Below are 21,488 nucleotides of genomic sequence, written 5' to 3'. Positions count from 1 at the left end.
TGAAGTAAATGGAAACAATTATAAGATGATATTTAGAAGTGAATCTGCTGAATGGTGTCCTGATACTGAAGCTCTTTTCCCCGTGGAATTCAAGTTTGCAAAATAGCTGTTGCAGATGTGACTCGATTCTCTGAGATTTTTCCAAGTTCGCGTCTTAGTGCTAAGAAAATCTGTGAGAGATATAATAAATACAAGTAGCTCTTCCAAAAAAATGTGTATGGGAGTTTCTTTTTAAGTAATCGCGATCATAAACCAGTGATATAAATGGATACAAAACAAAGAAATATTCCACAATATGAGACGTTCATTTAACTCGGTTCACATAAGTGATTTGCGAACAGTCAGCACCACTAGATTCATTATCATCAGTACAGCATCTTTAACTCGTCTCATTTTTCTCCAGAGCTGCAACCGAAAAGTAGGCCTAGGTTAGCAGCCAAGGCTTAAAAAACTAAAACCACATGGAGTTCCAGCGTTAACATGACATTATAGAGTCAGAGATGAGAAGAATTACTGTTGTAGTTAAGGAGTTTCTCGATGAGATCAACATGGGTCATAAGCATACGCCTGCAGCAGTATCTTACCAACCCCAGAGCATCCAGAGCATCTCTGCAATGAAGTAATCATCCAGACATTGCTTAGCATAAATTTTATTTCTTAATTGTTTTCCTCAACAAGACCATGCAATAGCAGCAAAAGAAATTGGAAATTGAATACATCCCAGTTATGTCCACAAAAAAGATGTTGTAGCTGATTCAGTAGAGACCAAATCCAGAACTCTTTCTGGATAAATGTTTTCCCCTATACATGATTATAAGCTCTGCAAGAAAGGACAACTATATGGTTCACTGAAGTTGGAGATCTAACAGCATTGACTAGAGATCAAATCAACCCAATGGGTGACCTTGATAAGCTTATTCAATGGAAAATCCAACCAGCCATGGATGATTGACCTTTTAATCTGAAATTCACACTAAGGAGAAGAAAAATATAACTAATCTACCTAGTGAATCCATAATCAGTGCTTATCCTCCAGGTATTTCTGACAGTATATTATTCCCTAAGTCTTTTAAATGGAAATTCAGAGGTTAGGAATAAGGCACTATATCTCCATAAGAAGTTTGGATTGTAGATTTGCAGGGGGGATCTCCGACATACCACATTACAATTACAGGGAATGAAGGAAAGCAGGGGAGTTCTAGATCAAAATTGGAAACAGCGAGGGAAAAAAGGGTCTACTTTGAGTTATTCCAAAAGAGGGAAAAAAAAAAGAGAGAAAGGGTCTACAAGGATTATTTTGGAATTCGCCGATTGGTCCATTTATCTACCTACCTGGGTAATTTGCTTCTTGTATTCATCATTTATTTTCAGCGTACTTGGTGTTCCCTAGCAAGGAAGCCTGCAATTGATAATGGCAACTAATGGACAAGGATTCAAGTAGATACCTAAACTATGTGATGGTAGAACAAATAATCTAAAATCACAATGTAAGTGTGGAAACTTTCTCGCTTTCCATCAGCTTTCACAAATAACTCAGCTTAGTCCAAGGGAAGAAGAATCAAGACAAATGAGAAAGGAAAACAATTAGTTCCGCTCAAGTTCTCTCAATCTGAAATCCCCCCCCATTGAATATAACATAACCTTGATCCATGAAGCCCAGCAAAAAGAAGCTTCAAATTTTCAGTGTGCTGGCACAATCGAGGTCGGCAAGAACCATACGCTGGCAAGTAAGTCGGCAAGCACAATGTGCTGGCAAGGAATTTGGCAAAGATGAGAGGTGTATGTGGTGCCGATTAAATCTAAATGTCTATAAATAGGACCGTAAACTATGTAATCTAGAATCCAGAAATAAGAGAAAAGTTCAGAGAGTTTTGTTGTCCGAGAGAGTTATAAATTTCTGTGAGAGCGAGCGTCGGTAATATTTCCAACGGTGGTATCAGAGCTGGTTGGAAATCCTTTACGAAAGGAACCGCTGCCAAGATTCCGACAGAAGACGTCTCCGGTGGAAGGATTTTTCGGCAAAAGAAAATCCAAAAACAGAGACGATGACGTCTTTGTTTTTTTGGCAGAAGGAGGAAGACGAACACTACTGGTGAGTTTTAAAATTTTTTCACTTAACACTACTGGTCCCGATTTAATTTTCGGGTCATCGAGTCAACTCGTCCCAATTTCCGCACGCTCGACTCGTCCCGCACGTTCAGCTCAACTCGTTCATCCAGAGCGCCAAAGTTGCGCACGGACAGACTCGTCCGACCTGGCCGGTTTCAACTCGCTGAATTGACTCAGTAATATTCTGGAGGATTGTAGAAAGCTCATCCGACGTCCGATCGGGGTGATTTTGGAGGCGTTGGATTCGTATTTTTGAGAGCTTCGATTTGATAAGGTAGAACCTTTTCAAAAACTATATAAGTTTTTTTCTTTTTGAAAAATGACAAATAGTGTGACATCTTTCCAAGTTCCGATTCTCAAAAGTGATATTTATGATAACTGGAGTATCAAAATGAAAGCTCTTCTTGGAGCACATGATGTCTGGGACATCGTGGAAAATGGCTTAAGTGAGCCAGAAAGAGAATATGCTCTTACACAAGAACAAAAAACATCTTTAAAGGATTCAATAAAGAGAGACAAAAAAACTCTCTATCTCATCTATCAAGCATTAGATGATGATGGGTTTGAAAAGATTTCAAGTGCAACCTCCGCCAGAGAGGCGTGGGAGAAGTTGCAAAACTCGTACAAAGGAGTCGAGAAGGTGAAAAAGGTACGTCTCCAAACACTAAGAGGTGAATTTGAATCCTTACATATGAAAGCATTCGAGTCTATTTCGGTTTATTTCTCAAGAGTAGTAGCTGTTTCAAATCAATTGAAAAGAAACAGTGAAAAACTAGAAGATGTGAGAATAATAGAAAAGATACTCCGTTCATTGGATCCCAAATTTGAGCATATCGTCGTGACGATTGAAGAAATAAAAGACTTGGAAGAAATGGCAATAAAGCAACTTCAAGGATCGTTGCAAGCCTATGAAGAAAAGCACAAAAAGAAGCAAGATCTCTCTGAACAACTGTTCAAGACACAGATTAAAGAAAATGATGAAGAACAAGGTTACGCAAGAAATGAGCGTGGTCGAGGAAGAGGCTGAGGCCGTGGACATGGAAGAGGCCACGGCTATGGATGAGGTTGGAATAACAATTCCAACAACAGCAATGAGAGAGGTTAAACCTCAACAAGAGGTTGTGGAAGAGGAAACATGAATTCCAGGTATGACCAATCTCATATTCAATGTTATAATTGCCAGAAATTTGGGCATTATGCTTCAGACTGTAGAGCTCCCAAGAACAAGTTTGTTGAGCAGACAAATTATGTTGAAACAAAGATAGAAGAAAAAGAAACGTTGTTATTAGCATACAGAAACAACAATGAAGAACAAGAAAATACTTGGTATCTTGACTCAGGGGCAAACAACCATATGTGTGGAAGAAGAAGTTTGTTCGTAGATCTCAATGAATCGATAAGTGAAAATGTCTCTCTGGGAAATGATTCCACCATGGCGATACAAGGAAAAGGTAACATTCTTATTCGTGCAAAAGATAGTAGTCATCAATTAATTTCAAATGTCTACTATGTACCAAATATGAAAAATAATATCTTGAGTATGGGTCAACTCTTAGAAAAGGGCTATGACATTCATATGAAAGATTATAGCCTTTTTATAAGAAATGACAGAGGAGATTTGATAACGAGGGTACATATGTCAAAGAATAAAATGTTTCCTTTAAATATACAAAACGATGTTGCAAAGTATTTACACGCTTGTTATAAAGATACATCGTGGCTGTGGCATCAAGTGTGTGAATGAGGTTTATCAGGGAAACAATTCAGAAAAAGCTTTCCAAAAATATCAGAATCAAGAGCCAAGAAGCCACTCGAGCTAATCTACACAGATGAATGCGGACCTATCAAGCCAAACTCTTTAGGTAAAAGCAACTACTTTCTTCTCTTTATTGATGATTTTTCAAGAAAAACATGGGTATATTTCTTGAAACAAAAATCAAAAGTGTTTGAAGTCTTTAAGAAATTCAAAGCTTCAGTAGAGAAGAAAGTGGTAAAGAAATCAAAGCCATGAGATCTGATCGAGGAGGAGAATTTACTTCCAAAGAATTTGGAATTCGTCGACCACTGACAGTTCCTAGATCTCCCTAACAAAATGGAGTAGCAGAAAGAAAGAACCGAACTATTCTCAATATAGTTCGGAGTATGCTTGAAAGCAAGAAATTACCTAAAGAGTTTTGGGCAGAAGTTGTAGCGTGTGCGGTTTATTTATCAAACCGATCTCCAACAAGAAGTGTTTGGGGAAAAACACCACAAGAAACATGGAATGGAAAAAAGCCTGACATCTCCCACTTAATAGTTTTTGGGAGTATAGCTCATGCACATATACCAGATGAAAGAAAAACCAAGCTTGATAACAAAAGCAGAAGTTTTATCTTCATTGGTTATGATGCACATTCCACAGGCTATAAGTTGTATAATCCAAACAGTAAGAAGACAGTAATCAGTCGAGACGTGGTGTTTGACGAAGAAGGATCATGGGATTTTGGATCTCATAACAGTGACTTCAATATCTCCCCTCCATCTGAAGATGGACCAATATCGGTCGAACAAAATGGAGAAATGCAACTAGAGCCTACGACTCCATCTACTGCAATTACACACGAAAATGAATCACCTTCGTCACATTCAAGTGGGAGCCAAAGAATCGCGCCACAGATACAAAGTCTTCGAGAAATATATGAAGAAACCGAGCCATCTGGTAATCTCACTTTTTTCTATCTTTTTGCTGATTGTGAACCAGTAAGCTTCCACGAAGCTGCTCACGAGAAGAAATGGCAAAATGCCATGGATAAAGAAATTAAGGCTATCGAGAAGAACAATACTTGGGAACTCGTTCCACTCCCTAAAGAGCATAAACCCGTTGGTGTTAAATAGGTGTACAAGACAAAGAGAAATGCCAAGGGAGACGTTGAAAAACACAAGGTAAGATTAGTGGCAAAAGGATACAGTCAAAGAGCCGGCATTGACTATGATGAGGTATTTGCTCCTGTTGCTCATTTAGAAACTATAAGACTAATCATTTCTCTTGCAGCACAAAACAAATGGAAAATACATCAAATGGATGTAAAGTCTACATTCCTAAATGGAATTCTCGAAGAAGAAGTTTACGTCGAGCAACCTTTAGGGTATAAAGAGAGGGGAAATGAAGACAAAGTTTTGAAGTTAAAGAAGGCTCTTTAAGGGCTAAAACAAGCACCAAGAGCATGGAATAGCCGGATTGACAAGTATTTCCAAGAGCATGGTTATACAAAATGTCCATATGAGCATGCCCTCTATATCAAGATCAAAGAGGAAGATATGCTGATTGTGTGCCTATACGTGGATGATTTGATCTTTACAGGTAATAATCCAAACTTGTTTGATAACTTCAAGAAAGCAATGGCCAAAGAATTTGAGATGTCAAATATCAGGCTAATGGCGTATTATCTTGGCATCGTAGTGAAGCAAGAAGAAGATGAAATTTTTATTTTACAGGAAGGCTATGCAAAAGAACTCTTGAAAAAGTTCAAAATGGAAAATTGCAAGCCAACTAACACACCGATGGAATACAGAATCAAGATATCCAAGCATGAAGAAGGAGAAAGCGTAGATCCAACTTTTTTCAAAAGTTTGGTAGGCAGTCTACGTTATGTAACCTGTACAAGGCCGAATATTCTTTATGCAGTTGGACTGGTTAACTGCTATATGGAATCTCCAACAACCACCCATTTCCAGGCTGCAAAGAGAATTCTTCGCTATTTAAAAGGTACTATACACTTAGGCTTGTTTTATTCAGTTTCTAAAAATTACAAGCTTATTGGATATAGTGATAGCGATTGGGGTGGAGACATAGACAACCAAAGAAGTACTACTGGATTTGTATTTTTCATGGGAAATACCGCCTTCACATGGATGTCAAAGAAACAACAGATTGTCACATTGTCGACTTGTAAAGCGGAATATGTTACAACTACTTCATGCATTTGTCATATTATTTGGCTCAGAAATTTATTGAATGAAATAGGCTAAATAAAAGAAGAGCTTACCAGAATCTATGTCGACAACAAGTCGGCCATTGCTCTAGCAAAGAATCTAGTATTCCTTGATCGAAGCAAGCACATCAACATTCGCTACCACTATATACGGGAGTGTATTGCAAGAAAGGATGTGCAAGCTGAATATGTGAAGTCACAAGATCAAGCTGCAAATATTTTTACCAAGCCATTGACAAGTGAAGACTTCATAAGATTAAGGACTACTTAGAGTTACAGGATCAAATTTAAGGGAGAGTGTTGGAACATAACCTTAGTCCATGAAGCCCAGCAAAAAAAAACTTCGGATTTTCAGTGTGCTGGCAATTAAGTCGGCAAAGGAGGTCGGCAAGCACAATGCGCTGGCAAGGAAGTGGGCAAAACCAGTAAACGTGTTCGGCAAAGATGAGACGTGTATGTGGTGCTGATTAAATCTAAATGTCTATAAATAGGACCGTAAACTATGTAATCTAGAATCCAAAAATAACCTTGATCCATGAACATAACCTTGGTTGGAAATATTACTGACGCTCGCTCTCACAGAAATTTATAACTCACTCGGACAACAAAGCTCTCTGAACTTTTCTCTTATTTATAGATTCTAGATTACATAGTTTATGGTCCTATTTATAGACATTTAGATTTAATCGGCACCACATACACCTCTCATCTTTGTCGAACACGTTTACTAGTTTTGCCCACTTCCTTGCCAGCGCATTGTGCTTGCCGACCTCCTTTGCCGACTTACTTGCCAACGCATGGTTCTTGTCGACCTCTCTTGTCGACCTCGATTGTGCTAGCACACTGAAAATCCGAAGCTTCTTTTTGCTGGGCTTCATGGATCAAGGTTGTGCTCCAACACTCCCCCTTAAACTTGATCCTGTAACTCCAAGTAGAGTCCTTAATCTTATGAAGTCTTCACTTGTCAATGGCTTGGTAAAAATATCTGCAGTTTGATCTTGTGACTTCACATATTCAGCTTGCACATCCTTTCTTGCAATGCACTCCCGTATATAGTGGTAGTGAATGTCGATGTGCTTGCTTCGATCATGGAATACTGGATTCTTTGCTAGAGCAATGGCTGACTTGTTGTCGACATAGATTTTGGTAGGGTATTCTTGTATTAAGCCTATTTCTTTCAATAGATTTCTGAGCCAAATAGAATGACAAACACATGAAATAGCTGCAACATATCCCGCTTCACAAGTCGACAATGTAACAATCTGTTGTTTCTTTGACATCCATGTAAAGGCAATATTTCCCATGAAAAATACAAATCCAATAGTACTCCTTTGGTTATCTATGTCTCCACCCCAATCGCTATCGCTATATCCAATAAGCTTATAATTTTTAGAAACTAAATAAAACAAGCCTAAGTGCATAGTACCTTTTAAATAGCGAAGAATTCTCTTTGCGGCCTGGAAATGGGTGGTTGTTGGAGATTCCATGTACCGACTAACCAGTCCAACTGCATAAAGAATATCCGACCTTGTACAAGTTAGATAACGTAGACTGCCTACCAAACTTTTGAAAAAAGTTGGATCTACGTTTTCTCCTTCTTCATGCTTGGATATCTTGATTCAGTATTCCATCGGTGTGTTGGTTGGCTTGCAATTTTCCATCTTGAACTTTTTCAAGAGTTCTTTTGCATAGCCTTCCTGTGAAATAAAAATTTCATCTTCTTCTTGCTTCACTTCGATGCCAAGATAATACGCCATAAACCTGATATCTGACATCTCAAATTCTTTGGCCATTTCTTTCTTGAAGTTATCAAACAGGTTTGGATTATTACCTGTAAAGATCAAATCATCCACGTATAGGCACACAATCAGCACATCTTCCTCTTTGATCTTGATATAGAGGGCATGCTCGTATGGACATTTTATATAACCATGCTCTTGGAAATACTTGTCAATCCGGCTATTCCATGATCTTGGTGCTTGTTTTAGCCCGTAAAGAGCCTTAATTAACTTCAAAACTTTGTCCTCATTTCCCTTCTCTTTATACCCTAAAGGTTGCTCGATGTAAGCTTCTTCTTCGAGAATTCTATTTAGGAATGCAGACTTTACATCCATTTAATGTATTTTCCATTTGTTTTGTGCTGCAAGAGAAATGATTAGTCTTATAGTTTCTAAATGAACAACAGGGGCAAATACCTCATCATAGTCAATGCTGGCTCTTTGACTGTAACATTTTGCCACTAATCTTGCCTTGTGTTTTTCGATGTCTCCCTTGGCATTTCTCTTTGTCTTGTACACCCATTTAACACCAACGGGTTTATGCCCTTTAGGGAGTGGAACTAGTTCCCAAGTATTGTTCTTCTCGATAGCCTTAATTTCTTCATCCATGGCATTTTGCCATTTCTTCTCATGAAATGGCTTCGTGGAAGCTTATTGGTTCACAATCAACAAAAAGACAGAAAAGAGTGAGATTACCAGATGGCTCGGTTTCTTCATATATTTCTCGAAGGCTTCGTATTCGTGGTGCAATTCTTTGGCTCCCACTCGAATGTGACGAAGGTGATTCATCTTCGTGTGTAATTGCAATAGATGGAGTCGTAGGCTCTAGTTGCATTTCTCCATTTTGTTCGACCGATATTGGTCCATCTTCAGATGGAGGGGAGATATTGAAGTCACTGTTATGAGATCCAAAATCCCATGATCCTTCTTCGTCAAACACCACGTCTCGACTGATTACTGTCTTCTTACTGTCTGGATTATACAACTTATAGCATGTGGAATGTGCATCATAACCAATGAAGATAAAACTTTCTCTTTTGTTATCAAGTTTGGTCCTTCTTTCATCTGGTATATGTGCATGAGTTATACTCCCAAAGACTCTTAAGTGGGAGATATCAGGCTTTTTTCCATTCCATGCTTCTTGTGGTATTTTTTCCCAAACACTTCTTGTTGGAGATCGGTTTGATAAATAAACCGCACACGCTACAACTTCTGCCCAAAACTCTTTAGGTAATTTCTTGCTTTCAAGCATACTCCGAACTATATTGAGAATAGTTCGGTTCTTTCTTTCTGCCACTCCATTTTGTTAGGGAGATCTAGGAACTGTCAGTGGTCGACGAATTCCATTGACTTCGCAGAATTCCTGAAATTCTTTGGAAGTAAATTCTTCTCCTCGATCAGATCTCATGGCTTTGATTTCTTTACCACTTTCCTTCTCTACTGAAGCTTTGAATTTCTTAAAGACTTCAAACACTTTTGATTTTTGTTTCAAGAAATATACCCATGTTTTTCTTAAAAAATCATCAATAAAGAGAAGAAAGTAGTTGCTTTTACCTAAAGAGTTTGGCTTGATAGGTCTGCATACATCTGTGTAGATTAGCTCGAGTAGCTTCTTGGCTCTTGATTTTGATATTTTGGGAAAGCTTTTTCTGAATTGCTTCCCTGATAAACATCCTTCACACACTTGATTCGGGTGAGTCATTCGAGGTAGGCCTCTCACCATATCTTTTTTGGACAATAGCTTTAAAACTTCAAAATTTAGATGTCACAGCCACGATGTATCTTTATAACAAGCCTGTAAATACTTTGCAACATCGTTTTGTATATTTAAAGGAAACATTCTATTCTTTGACATATGTACCTTTGTTATCAAATCTCCTCTGTCATTTCTTATAAAAAGGCTATAATCTTTCATATGAATGTCATAGCCCTTTTATAAGAGTTGACCCAAACTCAAGATATTATTTTTCATATTTGGTACATAGTAGACATTTGAAATTAATTGATGACTACTATCTTTTGCACGAATAAGAATGTTACCTTTTCCTTGTACCGCCATGGTGGAATCATTTCCCAAAGAGACATTTCCACTTATCGATTCATTGAGATCTACAAACAAACTTCTTCTTCCACACATATGGTTGTTTGCCCCTGAGTCAAGATACCAAGTATTTTCTTGCTCTTCATTGCTGTTTCTGTATGCTAATAACAAAGTTTCTTTTTCTTCTGTCTTTGTTTCAACATAATTTGTCTGCTCAACGAACTTGTTCTTGGGAGCTCTACAGTCTGAAGCATAATGCCCAAATTTCTGGCAATTATAACATTGAGTATGAGATTGGTCATACCTGGAATTCATGTTTCCTCTTCCACGACCTCTTGTTGAGGTTTCACCTCTCTCATTGCTGTTGTTGAAATTGTTATTCCAACCTCATCCATAGTCGTGGCCTCTTCCACGTCCACGGCCTCGACCTCTTCCTCGACCACGCTCATTTCTTGCGTAGCCTTGTTCTTCATCATTTTCTTTAATCTGTGTCTTGAACAATTGTTCAGAGAGATCTTGCTTCTTTTTGTGCTTTTCTTCATAGGCTTGCAACGATCCTTGAAGTTGCTCTATTGCCATTTCTTCCAAGTCTTTTGTTTCTTCAATCGTCATGACGATATGCTCAAATTTGGAATCCAATGAACGGAATATCTTTTCTACTATTCTCACATCTTCTAATTTTTCACTGTTTCTTTTCAATTGATTAGAAACAGCTACTACTCTTGAGAAATAAACCGAAATAAACTCGGATGCTTTCATATGTAAGGATTCAAATTCACCTCTTAGTGTTTGGAGACGTACCTTTTTCACCTTCTCAACTCCTTTGTAAGAGGTTTGCAACTTCTCCCATGCCTCTCTGGCGGAGGTTGCACTTGAAATCTTTTCAAACCCATCATCATCTAATGCTTGATAGATGAGATAGAGAGCTTTCTTGTCTCTCTTTCTTGAATCCTTTAAAGATGTCTTTTGCTCTTATGTAAGAGCATCTTTTCTTTCTGGCTCACTTAAGCCATTTTCAACGATGTCCCAGACATCATGTGCTCCAAGAAGAGCTTTCATTTTGATACTCCAGTTATCACAAATATCACTTTTGAGAATCGGAACTTGGAAAGATGTCACACTATTTGCCATTTTTCAAAAAGAAAAAAACTTATATAGTTTTTGAAAAGGTTCTACCTTATCAAATCGAAGCTCTCGAAAATACGAATCCAACGCCTCCAAAATCACCCCGATCGGACATCGGATGAGCTTCTACAATCCTCCAGAATATTACTGAGTCAACTCAGCGAGTTGAAACCGGGTTGGACGAGTCTGTTCGTGCACAACTTTGGCACTCTAGATGGACGAGTTGAGCTGAACGTGCGGGACAAGTCGAACGTGCGGAAATCGGGACCAGTACTGTTAAGTGAAAAAATTTAAAAACTCACCAGTACTGTTCGTCTTCCTCATGCTGCTAAAAAAACAGAGACGTCGTCGTCTCTGTTTTTGGATTTTCTTTCGCCAGAAAATCCTTCCATCGGAGACGTCTTCTGCCGGAATCTTGGTAGTAGTTCCTTTCGTAAAGGATTTCCAACCAGCTCTGATACCACCAAAAGTCTTGAATTTATTAAATGAAGAATCGTTGAGAAAGAAAGTCAAGAGCAATATGTTTGAAAGTTGCCTCATGAGATAATTCAGCAGGCGCAATCATATATCAGTAAATTTATTTAGAGGAATATGAAAGGTAATACAACATGGAACAGTATAAGAAAATATACTCTACAGCAAACCATAAAAAAGAAAATACACCATATTATTTTCTAGACCCATTAATAAAATATTTTATTGATCATTCAATGGATGGTTTCAAACGTAAAAAGAGTTTTTTCGAAAACTTATCTGTAGGTCTTACCCTTCAGTGTAATCGGCCTGGAGAAGATCCAAATATGTATCCCATTTGTTACCAATGACCTACAAACACAAGAAATCAGCTGCTCTACCACAATGCACAAGTTTTAACCAACGAATCACAAGGTAGAAAGAATTAACAAAGAGAAAAGAAAAGCCCCTTAAAACTTTAACGTGGATAATGATAGAAAATAAACCAAGAGACAAAAAACACACACGCTGCAGATGACCTAAAAAGAGAAAAGACAGACAAATTAATGCTTCGAGACCTAACATCCAGATGCAAATCAGACTCTCACACTTCAACGTCGCTACAAAATTGCCTGGAAAAAGGCTCTTGACTGTTAAACTAAAAGAATCAAGAATAGAGTTGAAAATTGCCTTAACAGCAACCTCGCTCTCAAGAGTCGGTCAAAAAAATTAGAACACTAGAGATTACGATCTTCCTAATTCCTCGAAGACATCAGCACAGAGTAGAGGATAGCGGAAAAATGTAGAAATATTGTCCATATTCGAGCTCTGACAAAAAATCCAGGAACCCTTACGAGATACCTACTTTTCCACAGGTGAAACAGCGTACTGGAATTATCATCTTTCCTCAACCCTAATTGCGTTTCTCACCGCTCTTCGTCTAGTCCAAGTTTCGACCGGCAAGGCCTTCAATGCGCAACCTTCGAGCAGTAATAAGACTTGAAAAAGCTGGGCATTATATATTGGCGGGACAAAAGGTATTAGTAAATTACTAAAACACCCCTGATAATTCCCGCCTTCCCTTTTCTTTCCTCTTCTCAGGACCCCTCGTCGCCCAGGCAGTTCAGATCGTGGAGAAGTAAGTCGGCACTGGCGGGAGTCTTCCTGGGTAAATAAGGTTAGGTATGACCCTCGCCTGTTTTCTCATGAGCGAGTTACTATGGAGATATTTTCTCTCTGGGTGACTATTTAGTTAGGGTTTTCTTTGGAGTTTAGAATCACCGTGTGAGATGGTTCACTGAAATTGACGACTTTCCTGAACAGGGCCATAACAGTTTTTGTTATTTGTTAACTTTTACGTTTTAGATGTTGATCTCTGTAGCTGGAAACTGATTTACTTTTGAGGTAAGTGTAACTTGAAAAAAAAATGACATAATGGATATTTCCAATAAATTCTACCGCATCATGGTTGTAGGTAGTTTCCGAGAAGTGCTAATGTTCTCTTTCTTCGCAAAGAAGACAAGCATTGCGTTTTGGAAGAGGGAATAAGCTTCGTTGTTTTATATTTTTTTACTTTTGCTATTATTGTGATGGTCATGCTCAAGATTCATCTGCCAAGTACTTGGCTAGTGTAAGAGCTTACAATGTGTTGGACGTTTCTATGCTTCACAGTTGATGTTTTCAAGTTAATCTACCTATATATTCAGTTTTGAGGCATATAAATTTATATAGTAATTTCTTGTCTTGAAGTTGATGGAACTAGTCTTACTAACAGAGGGACCTGCATTGTGGTATATTACATGGAAGGAGAAGTAGTTGACTTCTATTTTTTTTCTCTCTTGATACCTCTTTCACTCATTGTTCACATATCCCTTTCTTCCCATTGAAAAGAGTTTGAGGCTTCCTAAAATCCTTTGTGCTTTTTCTAGTAGCCTTTTGCATGGAAGAGAAAGTGGTATAAACTCCCTATTGATTTAGCTGTTGCCATTCAAATCCAGCTACCAAGCTATTGTTTTTGAGAAATCTTGTCGTAGTTGGACAGAATCTATTGTTAGTTGGTAGATGGGTAGAGCTGGCCTGCTGAAAATGTCAAGGTGAAGGAGCAGGAGGCTAAATCCTTAAGCTAGTGGATTGAATCTTATTCACACTGACAATGTATGTATTAGAATACATATCTGCTTCTGTTTCCAGCACTTGTATTTTTGACAATAAATACCTTCATATTTTCTTAATCTGAGATTTAGTAATGCTTTTGGAACCTAGAAAGACTATATTCTGAAAGTGCAGCTTGCTCTCCAACTCCATTTTGCATGTTGAATATCTAACTAGGTGAGTTTGTGCCCCTGTATATGTACCTTTTAGTTTAATATTATAGTTTCATACCACAAAGAAAACAGTTGATGTTGGCCATGCATACATGGTTTAAAAGATATCAGTTGGGAATTTAAATAATGCTGCAAGCATTGCCGTCTCATAACTTCATTGGGAGTCTTCAGAAACTTCTTGGAATAAGGGACAATTGCCTGCTATTCTACTAATATTAGTCTTGTTGCTTTTTTATATTCTTCTGATCTTCACTAATTACATTTTAATTTTCATACAGAAGTGTGCTGATATTTGATCTTGTAAAAGGGCAGTTAGTAATGTTGCCTCTTGACCCCACAAAGAAGAATTCCTTTCAGCGGTCAGTCTGTGATGGTGATTTAGTTATTGTCTATGAGAGGCATGACAGCATGAAGGCTGTAAAAGTATGTGAGGGTTCAGAACTTCAAAATCGATTTGGGTTTTTTAAGCATTCTGACTGGATTGGGAAGCCTTTTGGGTCAAAAGTGCTGAGCAACAAGGGAGGATTTGTTTACCTACTGGCTCCCAGCCCCGAGCTATGGACCTTGGTTTTAAGCCATAGAACTCAAATACTATATATTGCAGATATCAGCTTTGTTATCTCATATTTAGAGATTGTCCCAGGGTGTTTGGTTCTTGAGTCAGGGACTGGAAGTGGTTCTCTCACTACCTCTATTGCTAGAGCTGTTGCACCTCAAGGCCATGTCTATACATTTGACTTTCATGAGCAGAGAACCTCCTTAGCCAGGTAACCTCATTTACAACTTTGGGGTCAGAAATTTTATTTTCTGTTCTAATAGATGCATAAAATTAGAATAAGTTTTCAGATTTTTTAATGGCTCAAAAATGTTATGAATTATAAAACAAATTTCCAGATTTTTTCTGCCATCAATGTTAAAGACTATTGGTGATTTAAGTTGCATGTCTTTTCTATAGGGAGGATTTTGAGAAAATTGGTTTGAGTAGCTTGATCACAGTTGGTGTTCGAGATATTCAAGGTGAAGGATTTCCTGAGGAGTTCTCCAAGAGAGCAGACTCAGTGTTCCTTGACCTGCCTCAACCATGGTTGGCTATACCTTCAGCTGCTAAAATGTTGAAGCCAGATGGAGTTCTCTGCTCATTTTCTCCATGCATTGAGCAAGTTCAGCGTTCTTGTGAGACTATGAGATCAAATTTTACAGGTATGCTTCTTCAATTCTTAAAGGTGAGAGAATCTTGATCACAGAAAAGGGGATAATGCTACAGTTGCTAGGGTCTTTGTTAATCTCAAAAAGCTTGCTAATTAAGTGGAAAGTAAGCCAAAATTTTCACCTTCCTTGAACATGTAAGCTTATCATGCCTGAACTGAAAGAGACAATAAGCTCATCATTTAATTATTTGGACCATTGCAGCTCCCAATGCTTGGAAGTTGGGCCACCTTATGCTACTACGCCAGGAAATATATGCCATATGAGGTTACCCGTTCAGGAGCAATCCTGGTTCTGCCCCCGCAATAAGAGTCCCTTTTTTTCAAATATAAAATTAGATGGTGGTTGGCTTTTATTACTTAGAAAAGATACAAGAGTAGAGAAAAGGTTGTTCCGCAATGAGGAAGCAGTCCCTGACAGCGAGAAGGCCTGGAGACAATTAAGAGTCATTTTTCTGTTGATGTATTACTGTATCAGTAGCTTACTTTCTATGTTTAGATGCTTGAGATAATCAACAATAAGTTACTGTATTAATTCATCTCTGGGGTGCAAGGTCATCTTATTTCCTCATTATGCAGTAGCTGGTTGGCATGAATCCTTGTCATATCTGATAATTAGTTTTCAAAATAACTAGTAACCATTGGGATTAGATCATTTTGACGACTAGTTGCAGAATACATTAACTGACTTAAATTTATTTGTTGAAAGATCTGTTCATTCATGTGCAATCAGTAACTCCTTTACTTATTTGTGTAGATTTGAGGACTTTTGAGGTTCTTCTTCGCACGTATGAAGTCAAAGAGGGGACAACGGGCTGTGGTGGAGTCGAAGTAGGAGCTTCTCTGAATTCTCTCCCGCATAAAAGGAGACATTGTTCTTCAAACCAAAGAAGCAAGGGAACAGAAGAGTCGACTCCTATCATGGCTAGGCCCTGCAGTGAGAGCAAAGGTCACACTGGTTATTTGACATTTGCGAGGCTGAAATACTTTTAATGAGGACTAAATCGATCACTGGTTTTGCTGTTGCGACTAGAATTTTCAGTCTTAGCCATTATGAGCATGTTCGGTTGAGAACAACTGCAGCTTTCATTTCTTCAGGACCATGTAAGTAGAAGCATGGTCTATGATTGGACTGCTTCATATCCCTCCAGCAACACTGCTAAAGATTGAAAATGTGGATAAAGTAGGAAGCAGAAGCTATCTTCATCCACTCAAAACTCCAGTTCGAATTTGGGATGGCGAAAGAGAGTATTGATGTGATAGTGAAAATTCAAATTTTGCTTATCTCTAATGCTCTTAATTTATTTTGATTTTTCTGAACTGCCTTTTCACATAATAAATTGTGAGTCCAGGTCTTGGTAGACACTGCACCCATTTTTCTCCCATCTTTATACAAGAGAATGTATTTTTTTGATGAATCCAATTTAGCAATTGTGCTTGACAATTCTGTTACCTAAGAATGTAAAAGATGGCCAGGGATGCTGACTGGGTGATCTGGAGTTCAAACAGCATCATTATGGATGTGAAACCTGGTTTTCCGATTCATGATCAAGGAATGGTGGCAGTGATGGAGTTTTTGAACTATCCTAATGGAGGCACTGATGGGGTCAATTGAGACCCTTTTTGGGCTTTTAGATGGTTTAGAAGAGCCACTTCACAGACAATTTATCCTGCTTTTGCTATGAAGCAAAATCAGGAAAAATCTTGACAGAAGGTTAAAGACCTGTTTACCGGAAGCTGGTCACAGAAATTGAAATGAAGACTTTACCCTGCTTTCTCCAAGTAGCCAAATCAGGAAAACATCTTGACAGAGTGGTACAGACCTCTTTACTGGAAAATGGTTACAGAAATTGAAATGAAGACAATGTTCAATGCCTGTAAAAGTTATTGGATTTAGGAATTTAGAATAATATTCATCGTGATTATCATTGATCAGGTGTACACTATTTATAGAATTATAATAGAGATTGTAGGTTAATTATAACTCTTCAGAGTTTGAGTTTGAATCTATCTCGAACATATATGTTGATTTTTATCTTTTTACTTCTTACAACATCTTGTAATGCATATTGTAATATCAAGTGTAGAAAGCTCCTTTCTCATTCGTGTGCAGTTGTTGTTCTATTAAAAAAAAAATTCTTCAAAAGACTCTAAATTTGCATGGTTTATGGTTTCAGAACTAATATATTTCCATCCTTCCATGAGCAAATCCGTGCTCAATAGAGGTTTTGGAGAGCAAGCTGAGAAGATTCACTATTTTTCTTCTCTCTCCACTCAATATTTTCTTCTTCACGAGCCCCATCTTTGTGTGTTCTCTCCTTCTCCTCCCTTCATCTACACAACCATGAAGATGGCAGAGATTCTCCATTCAGAATTTTAAGTTCTAACTTGCCATAAAATCTCCTTCCCTATGATTTCTCATTTGCTTCTTCCCCTCCATTAGATTTGGATTATGGGTTTATTATAATTTAGATGTCTGTGGTGCTTGTTACAATTTCATGGCAGTATATGGCCTGCAATAACTCTAAATGAACTTGTCCCTGCAATTCAATCCACATAAAAGCTAACGTAGCCCTTCTACTCGAATCCTTACAGCCAAAATATTGAAGTTAACCCTTGTCATAATAAAAAAGATTGAAATTTTAATTAAATTCAGTGAGTACAATTGTGGAGTCATTAAACGATTGAGCCCAATCCCCACCTATGGAAGGGAGGGGGAGGATTGGGCTCCTTCACCCTCCTGCCTGCTCAGGCAACCGAGGAAAGCTACAATTTAGTCTAAAGATAATTTAGTTTTTTACTTAAACTAAAGGCATTTTTTTCGAATAGTAGACAAATTGACATTCATCTCCACAATTTAATTAGTTCATTAATAGGATCATGTCCTCCTGCAGATGTTAATAACAGTGCTTTGTTTTTAAAAATTCGGGAGCTTCTTCATTATTCTGGAAATCAAAGTTGCTTTCCTCGAGATTTAGGGTCACTTTCTTTTAGTTAATTAGTAGTAAAAAGACATGTTCAGTGACCGTTGAGTCCTGGGAACTTGGAAATTGTAAATAACTGATCAGAGATGTTAAACTTAACTGACTTCTGTATCATTCTTGGAAGAAGGGAAGCTCCAGCGAATCCAGTTTCTGGGTGAAATGGGGAAGATGAAGCCACGAATTTGGTGGAAAGATGAATGACAAAATGGGTATTAGCTCTTTACTTCCAAGGGAAGCTCCGATTTACTTCGTCTTCTCCAATTTTGCGCGTCACTCGTTTACTGATCCAAAGAAGAACCAAAGAACAGCTTTCAACCTTAACAGAGTTTGAGGTGAGAGAATATGAGAACCATGCTTTTGAGGTGTTTGACACAAGCTCTCTGTGAGGGAATATCTACTAAAAGCAAGGAAGCGAGTCAGGCCAAGCACCCCACAGTAACGCCTCAACTACCAGTCGACTGGAGAAAATCATGGTTGCCAATGACACCTTCATCTGTTTTAGCTTTAACGCTTGCGGTTCAAATCTACTGCAATTTTGGGCTAACAAACGATCTCTCTGGGTCTGAATTTTATAAGAAAACGAGGGTCAGAGAAGATAACATAATCTGTCTTAGTTTCCCACGAACCCGGAATCCATTTGTAGCCTTGCAGGTGTATTACACAAGCTTTCTATAATACACATGGCGGATGTAACGGAATATCAAAAGAAGAAGAAAGAGGTAAAAAGCTGTAAAAAGCAAACCAGAACAAACTCTCCCGCTAACACCTCAACCACCGGCAGTCCCCCTGTTTCGATTAAAATGGGACGATGCGGAGTACCACGATGGGGCTGCGGACAACGTGCGTCCCGTCCGACCACGACAATGACCCGAACAACCCACCAGATTTGTCCTGTTTGAGATTCCTCGCGTCGGCTGATATGGTCACGGCGTAGCTCTGCTTCATCACCTTGGGAGAGAAGATGAGCTTGGATGGCTTCACGCTCACCACCACTCCCCTCGGGGCTTCCACCTTTACCCTGTAGACTGAATTGGGCAATCCCACATTCGTCACTGTTCGGATGAAAACCTTGCTGGCCTTCCCGACGGCTGTGCTATCGAAAACCGCAGAGAATGACGGGTAGTTGAGATTCTCCGGCGAGGACTTCCTCGGGCAAGTCACTGGCGTTCGCGTGATGACCTGAATTGTCTTTGGATTGTACCCGATAGAGCAGAGGAAGTACTCGTAGTCGGGCACTCCCATATCGTACACCAGACCAGGGTCCATTGCCCGGTCGAGATTCAGATGACCGGCGCCGAAATCGTAAGGTGTAGATGGTTTCCCGGTCGATTCGTCGGTCATCGGTTGAAGCCTGTTATCGATTAGGCTCGCCGTGGTCATCATCGCCGACCGAATGGCCGCGGGACTCCAGTTCGGGTGCGCCGATTTAAGCAGGGCAGCGGCGCCGCTAACGTGAGGACAGGCCATAGACGTGCCGGAGAGGATGTTGAACTCCGTTTTCCTCATGTCAGTATCGAGTCCAGTTGGTCCCATAGCGTCGGTCCATGCCGCTAGGATGTTAACACCGGGCGCGATCAAGTCAGGTTTGAGAATCTCCGGTGTGAGCCCGTTGGGGCCCCGCCCGGAGAACGAGGCGACAACCGGAGCAGGCTTGACTCCGACGACGGTGCCGCGGAACTCGATGGTGGCTGTGGGATTCGGTGAGGTCGCGACGTAGGATTTCACAGCGTTACCTTCTACGGCGCCTACGGCACAGGTGGGGATCAAATGGGCATCGCCGACGAGACCTTCGCCGTTAGAGACACCGTTTGCCAGGATCATTCCAACGCCTCCGGCTTTCTTGACGACCATTCCCTTGGCGACTCGTGGACTGCTACCACGGTCGCAGATCACAATTTTTCCGGCTACAAGCTTCCGGTCGAGGGAGTTGTCCATGCAGAGAGTGGTCGATAACCCGCCGGTCTTTCCAGGGTACACAACAGGGTAATGTTTACCAGCAAGAGGCTTACCGGCATAAAGCGAAACGCCGGCTAGTTGCCGGCCGTCGCCGAGGATGATGACCGCAGGAAAGTTCCGATCTATCGTCCCGGCGCCGACGGTCGTCAGCCACGGGGCCAGGTTCGTGACAGACATAACGGAAGGACCGTCGTTTCCAGCAGAAGATGAGACGAAGACGCCCTTTGCCATAGCCCCGAACGATCCCATCGCGATTGGATCGAGATAATACGGCGAGGACACTCCATCACCGCCGCCGATAGAGATAGAAATCACGTTCACACCATCAGCGACAGCGCGATCGAATCCGGCGAGAATGTCGGAATCGAAGCACCCCGAGTTCTTCCAGCAGACCTTATAAACCGCAATTCGCGACTTCGGCGCCACACCTTTCGCGATTCCGGGAGCATACCCGGCCATATTCGCCTGAAACGCATGCCGGCCGGCGGCAGTGGAAGCCGTATGAGTCCCATGCCCATCCGCATCCCTCGGCGACCGGAACTCTACGCTCCCATTAATCGCACCCGTCATAGCTGCGATATGGCCTTTGGAGAACGACCTCGCGCCAACGAGCTTCTTATTGCAGCTCCTAGCCGAAAACCGCTCCCCAGCTTCGCAAACGCCTTTCCATCTCGACGGAACAGGCCCGAGGTTATGATCCGAGAAGCTCCGCCTCTCCGGCCAGATTCCGGTATCCAGAATCCCGATAATAACATCAGATCCGTAATCAGAATCCGACCAAAGACCCTGCTGGTTCCTCAAGCCAAGGAACTGCGGCGAGCGAGTAGTGTGCAGGTAACGCCTCCGGTCCTCAAAGACCGCGAGAATGGAAGGGTGGTCACGGAGACTATCCGCATCAACCGAGCTCAACCTCGCAGAGAAACCGTGAAACACTGTATCGTACACATGAAGAATCTGAACCGGCGAAGAGACAAAGCTGGTGGCGTACCAGTTGTAGTGAGTGGGGAAAACTGAGGGCTTCGAGTGCTCATCTATGCGGACGATGTAAGTCTTCTCCAAAGGCGGCGGTAGGGTCTCCGCAATCGCCCGCAGAGACAGAGCAGAGAAGAAGAAGAAGAAGAGGCAAGACGCCATGGATGAGAGCTCAGAGTGAGTGGAAGCAGAGTGAAGCGGCGAGGGTTTTTCTTTTCGCAAGGGTTGTGGTTAGTGCCGACATCCGAGGCACATGTTCAGAGGAATTCGAATATTTAAATTATCATTTTTCCATTTTATTAACCGTTGTTGGAAAACGGATACTTTTCCAAAGAAGACGAGACTCCTGACTCAGCTGCCACTTTTTTTCTCGACCCAACACGGTTTCTAAGGTGTTAGTCGACAATGAAAATGAAGTTCATGGAATGGGGTTTCGATTTTCCAAATCTTGAAGCCTCGTGCGGGAGGGGTTAGTCAACAATGCACTTGAAATGAAATTTATGGAATTGGGTTTCGATTTTCCAAATCTTTGGCTTGAAGCCAAGTGCGGAGGCGTCGGTTTCGAAGGGG

General features: G+C 40.3%; 4 protein-coding genes across 5 annotated transcripts; 2 read left to right on the top strand and 2 right to left on the bottom strand.

The window, feature by feature from the left end:
- Positions 1–158: 158 nt before the first annotated feature.
- On the bottom strand, positions 159–12,476 carry LOC137938772 (DNA-directed RNA polymerases I, II, and III subunit RPABC5). Its single transcript, XM_068783807.1, has 4 exons — positions 12,343–12,476; positions 11,791–11,849; positions 515–609; positions 159–405 (listed from the first exon to the last, which is right to left on the bottom strand). The coding sequence occupies exons 1-4, from the start codon at positions 12,376–12,378 to the stop codon at positions 380–382; spliced, it is 216 nt and encodes a 71-aa protein (XP_068639908.1). The 5' UTR covers positions 12,379–12,476; the 3' UTR covers positions 159–379.
- LOC137939320 (uncharacterized) lies at positions 2,429–3,136 on the top strand. The gene has a single exon (XM_068784601.1). It carries the CDS (start codon positions 2,429–2,431, stop codon positions 3,134–3,136), a length of 708 nt encoding a protein of 235 aa, XP_068640702.1.
- A 125-nt stretch (positions 12,477–12,601) lies between the features above and the next one.
- On the top strand, positions 12,602–16,407 carry LOC137938771 (uncharacterized). 2 transcript variants are annotated; one of them, XM_068783806.1, is made up of 4 exons: positions 12,602–12,654; positions 14,080–14,568; positions 14,757–15,001; positions 15,764–16,407. In XM_068783806.1, the coding sequence occupies exons 2-4, from the start codon at positions 14,120–14,122 to the stop codon at positions 15,997–15,999; spliced, it is 930 nt and encodes a 309-aa protein (XP_068639907.1). In that variant the 5' UTR covers positions 12,602–12,654; positions 14,080–14,119; the 3' UTR covers positions 16,000–16,407. The 2 variants fall into 2 exon arrangements, with proteins under 2 accessions (XP_068639907.1, XP_068639906.1); XM_068783805.1 differs by having other exon boundaries at positions 12,620–12,659.
- A 2,193-nt stretch (positions 16,408–18,600) lies between these two features.
- On the bottom strand, positions 18,601–21,173 carry LOC137938768 (subtilisin-like protease SBT1.6). The gene has a single exon (XM_068783802.1). It carries the CDS (start codon positions 21,078–21,080, stop codon positions 18,786–18,788), a length of 2,295 nt encoding a protein of 764 aa, XP_068639903.1. The 5' UTR covers positions 21,081–21,173; the 3' UTR covers positions 18,601–18,785.
- Positions 21,174–21,488: the final 315 nt, after the last annotated feature.

Source organism: Aristolochia californica, unplaced genomic scaffold (genome assembly GCF_029961685.1).
Source record: "Aristolochia californica isolate CCGP_79_NKW_82.1479 unplaced genomic scaffold, dmAriCali1.0.hap1 SCAF_8, whole genome shotgun sequence".
Lineage (NCBI taxonomy): Eukaryota > Viridiplantae > Streptophyta > Magnoliopsida > Piperales > Aristolochiaceae > Aristolochia > Aristolochia californica.
Note: the sequence above shows the minus strand (reverse complement) of the source record. Positions and strands in the feature narration are given on the sequence as shown.

What these genes read in the sequence shown, in the direction of transcription:
- LOC137938771 (XM_068783806.1), top strand. Translation starts at nt 14,120, where the DNA reads ATGTTGCCTCTTGACCCCACAAAGAAGAATTCCTTTCAGCGGTCAGTC. An exon ending in CAGAGAACCTCCTTAGCCAG is followed by an intron (nt 14,569 to 14,756) that starts GTAACCTCATTT and finishes TCTTTTCTATAG; the next exon opens with GGAGGATTTTGAGAAAATTG. An exon ending in TATGAGATCAAATTTTACAG is followed by an intron (nt 15,002 to 15,763) that starts GTATGCTTCTTC and finishes TTATTTGTGTAG; the next exon opens with ATTTGAGGACTTTTGAGGTT.
- LOC137938772 (XM_068783807.1), bottom strand. Translation starts at nt 12,378, where the DNA reads ATGATAATTCCAGTACGCTGTTTCACCTGTGGAAAA. An exon ending in CAGGCCGATTACACTGAAGG is followed by an intron (nt 610 to 11,790) that starts GTAAGACCTACA and finishes ACTTCATTGCAG; the next exon opens with AGATGCTCTGGATGCTCTGG. An exon ending in GAAACTCCTTAACTACAACA is followed by an intron (nt 406 to 514) that starts GTAATTCTTCTC and finishes TTTCGGTTGCAG; the next exon opens with CTCTGGAGAAAAATGAGACG.
- LOC137939320 (XM_068784601.1), top strand. Translation starts at nt 2,429, where the DNA reads ATGACAAATAGTGTGACATCTTTCCAAGTTCCGATTCTCAAAAGTGAT.
- LOC137938768 (XM_068783802.1), bottom strand. Translation starts at nt 21,080, where the DNA reads ATGGCGTCTTGCCTCTTCTTCTTCTTCTTCTCTGCTCTGTCTCTGCGG.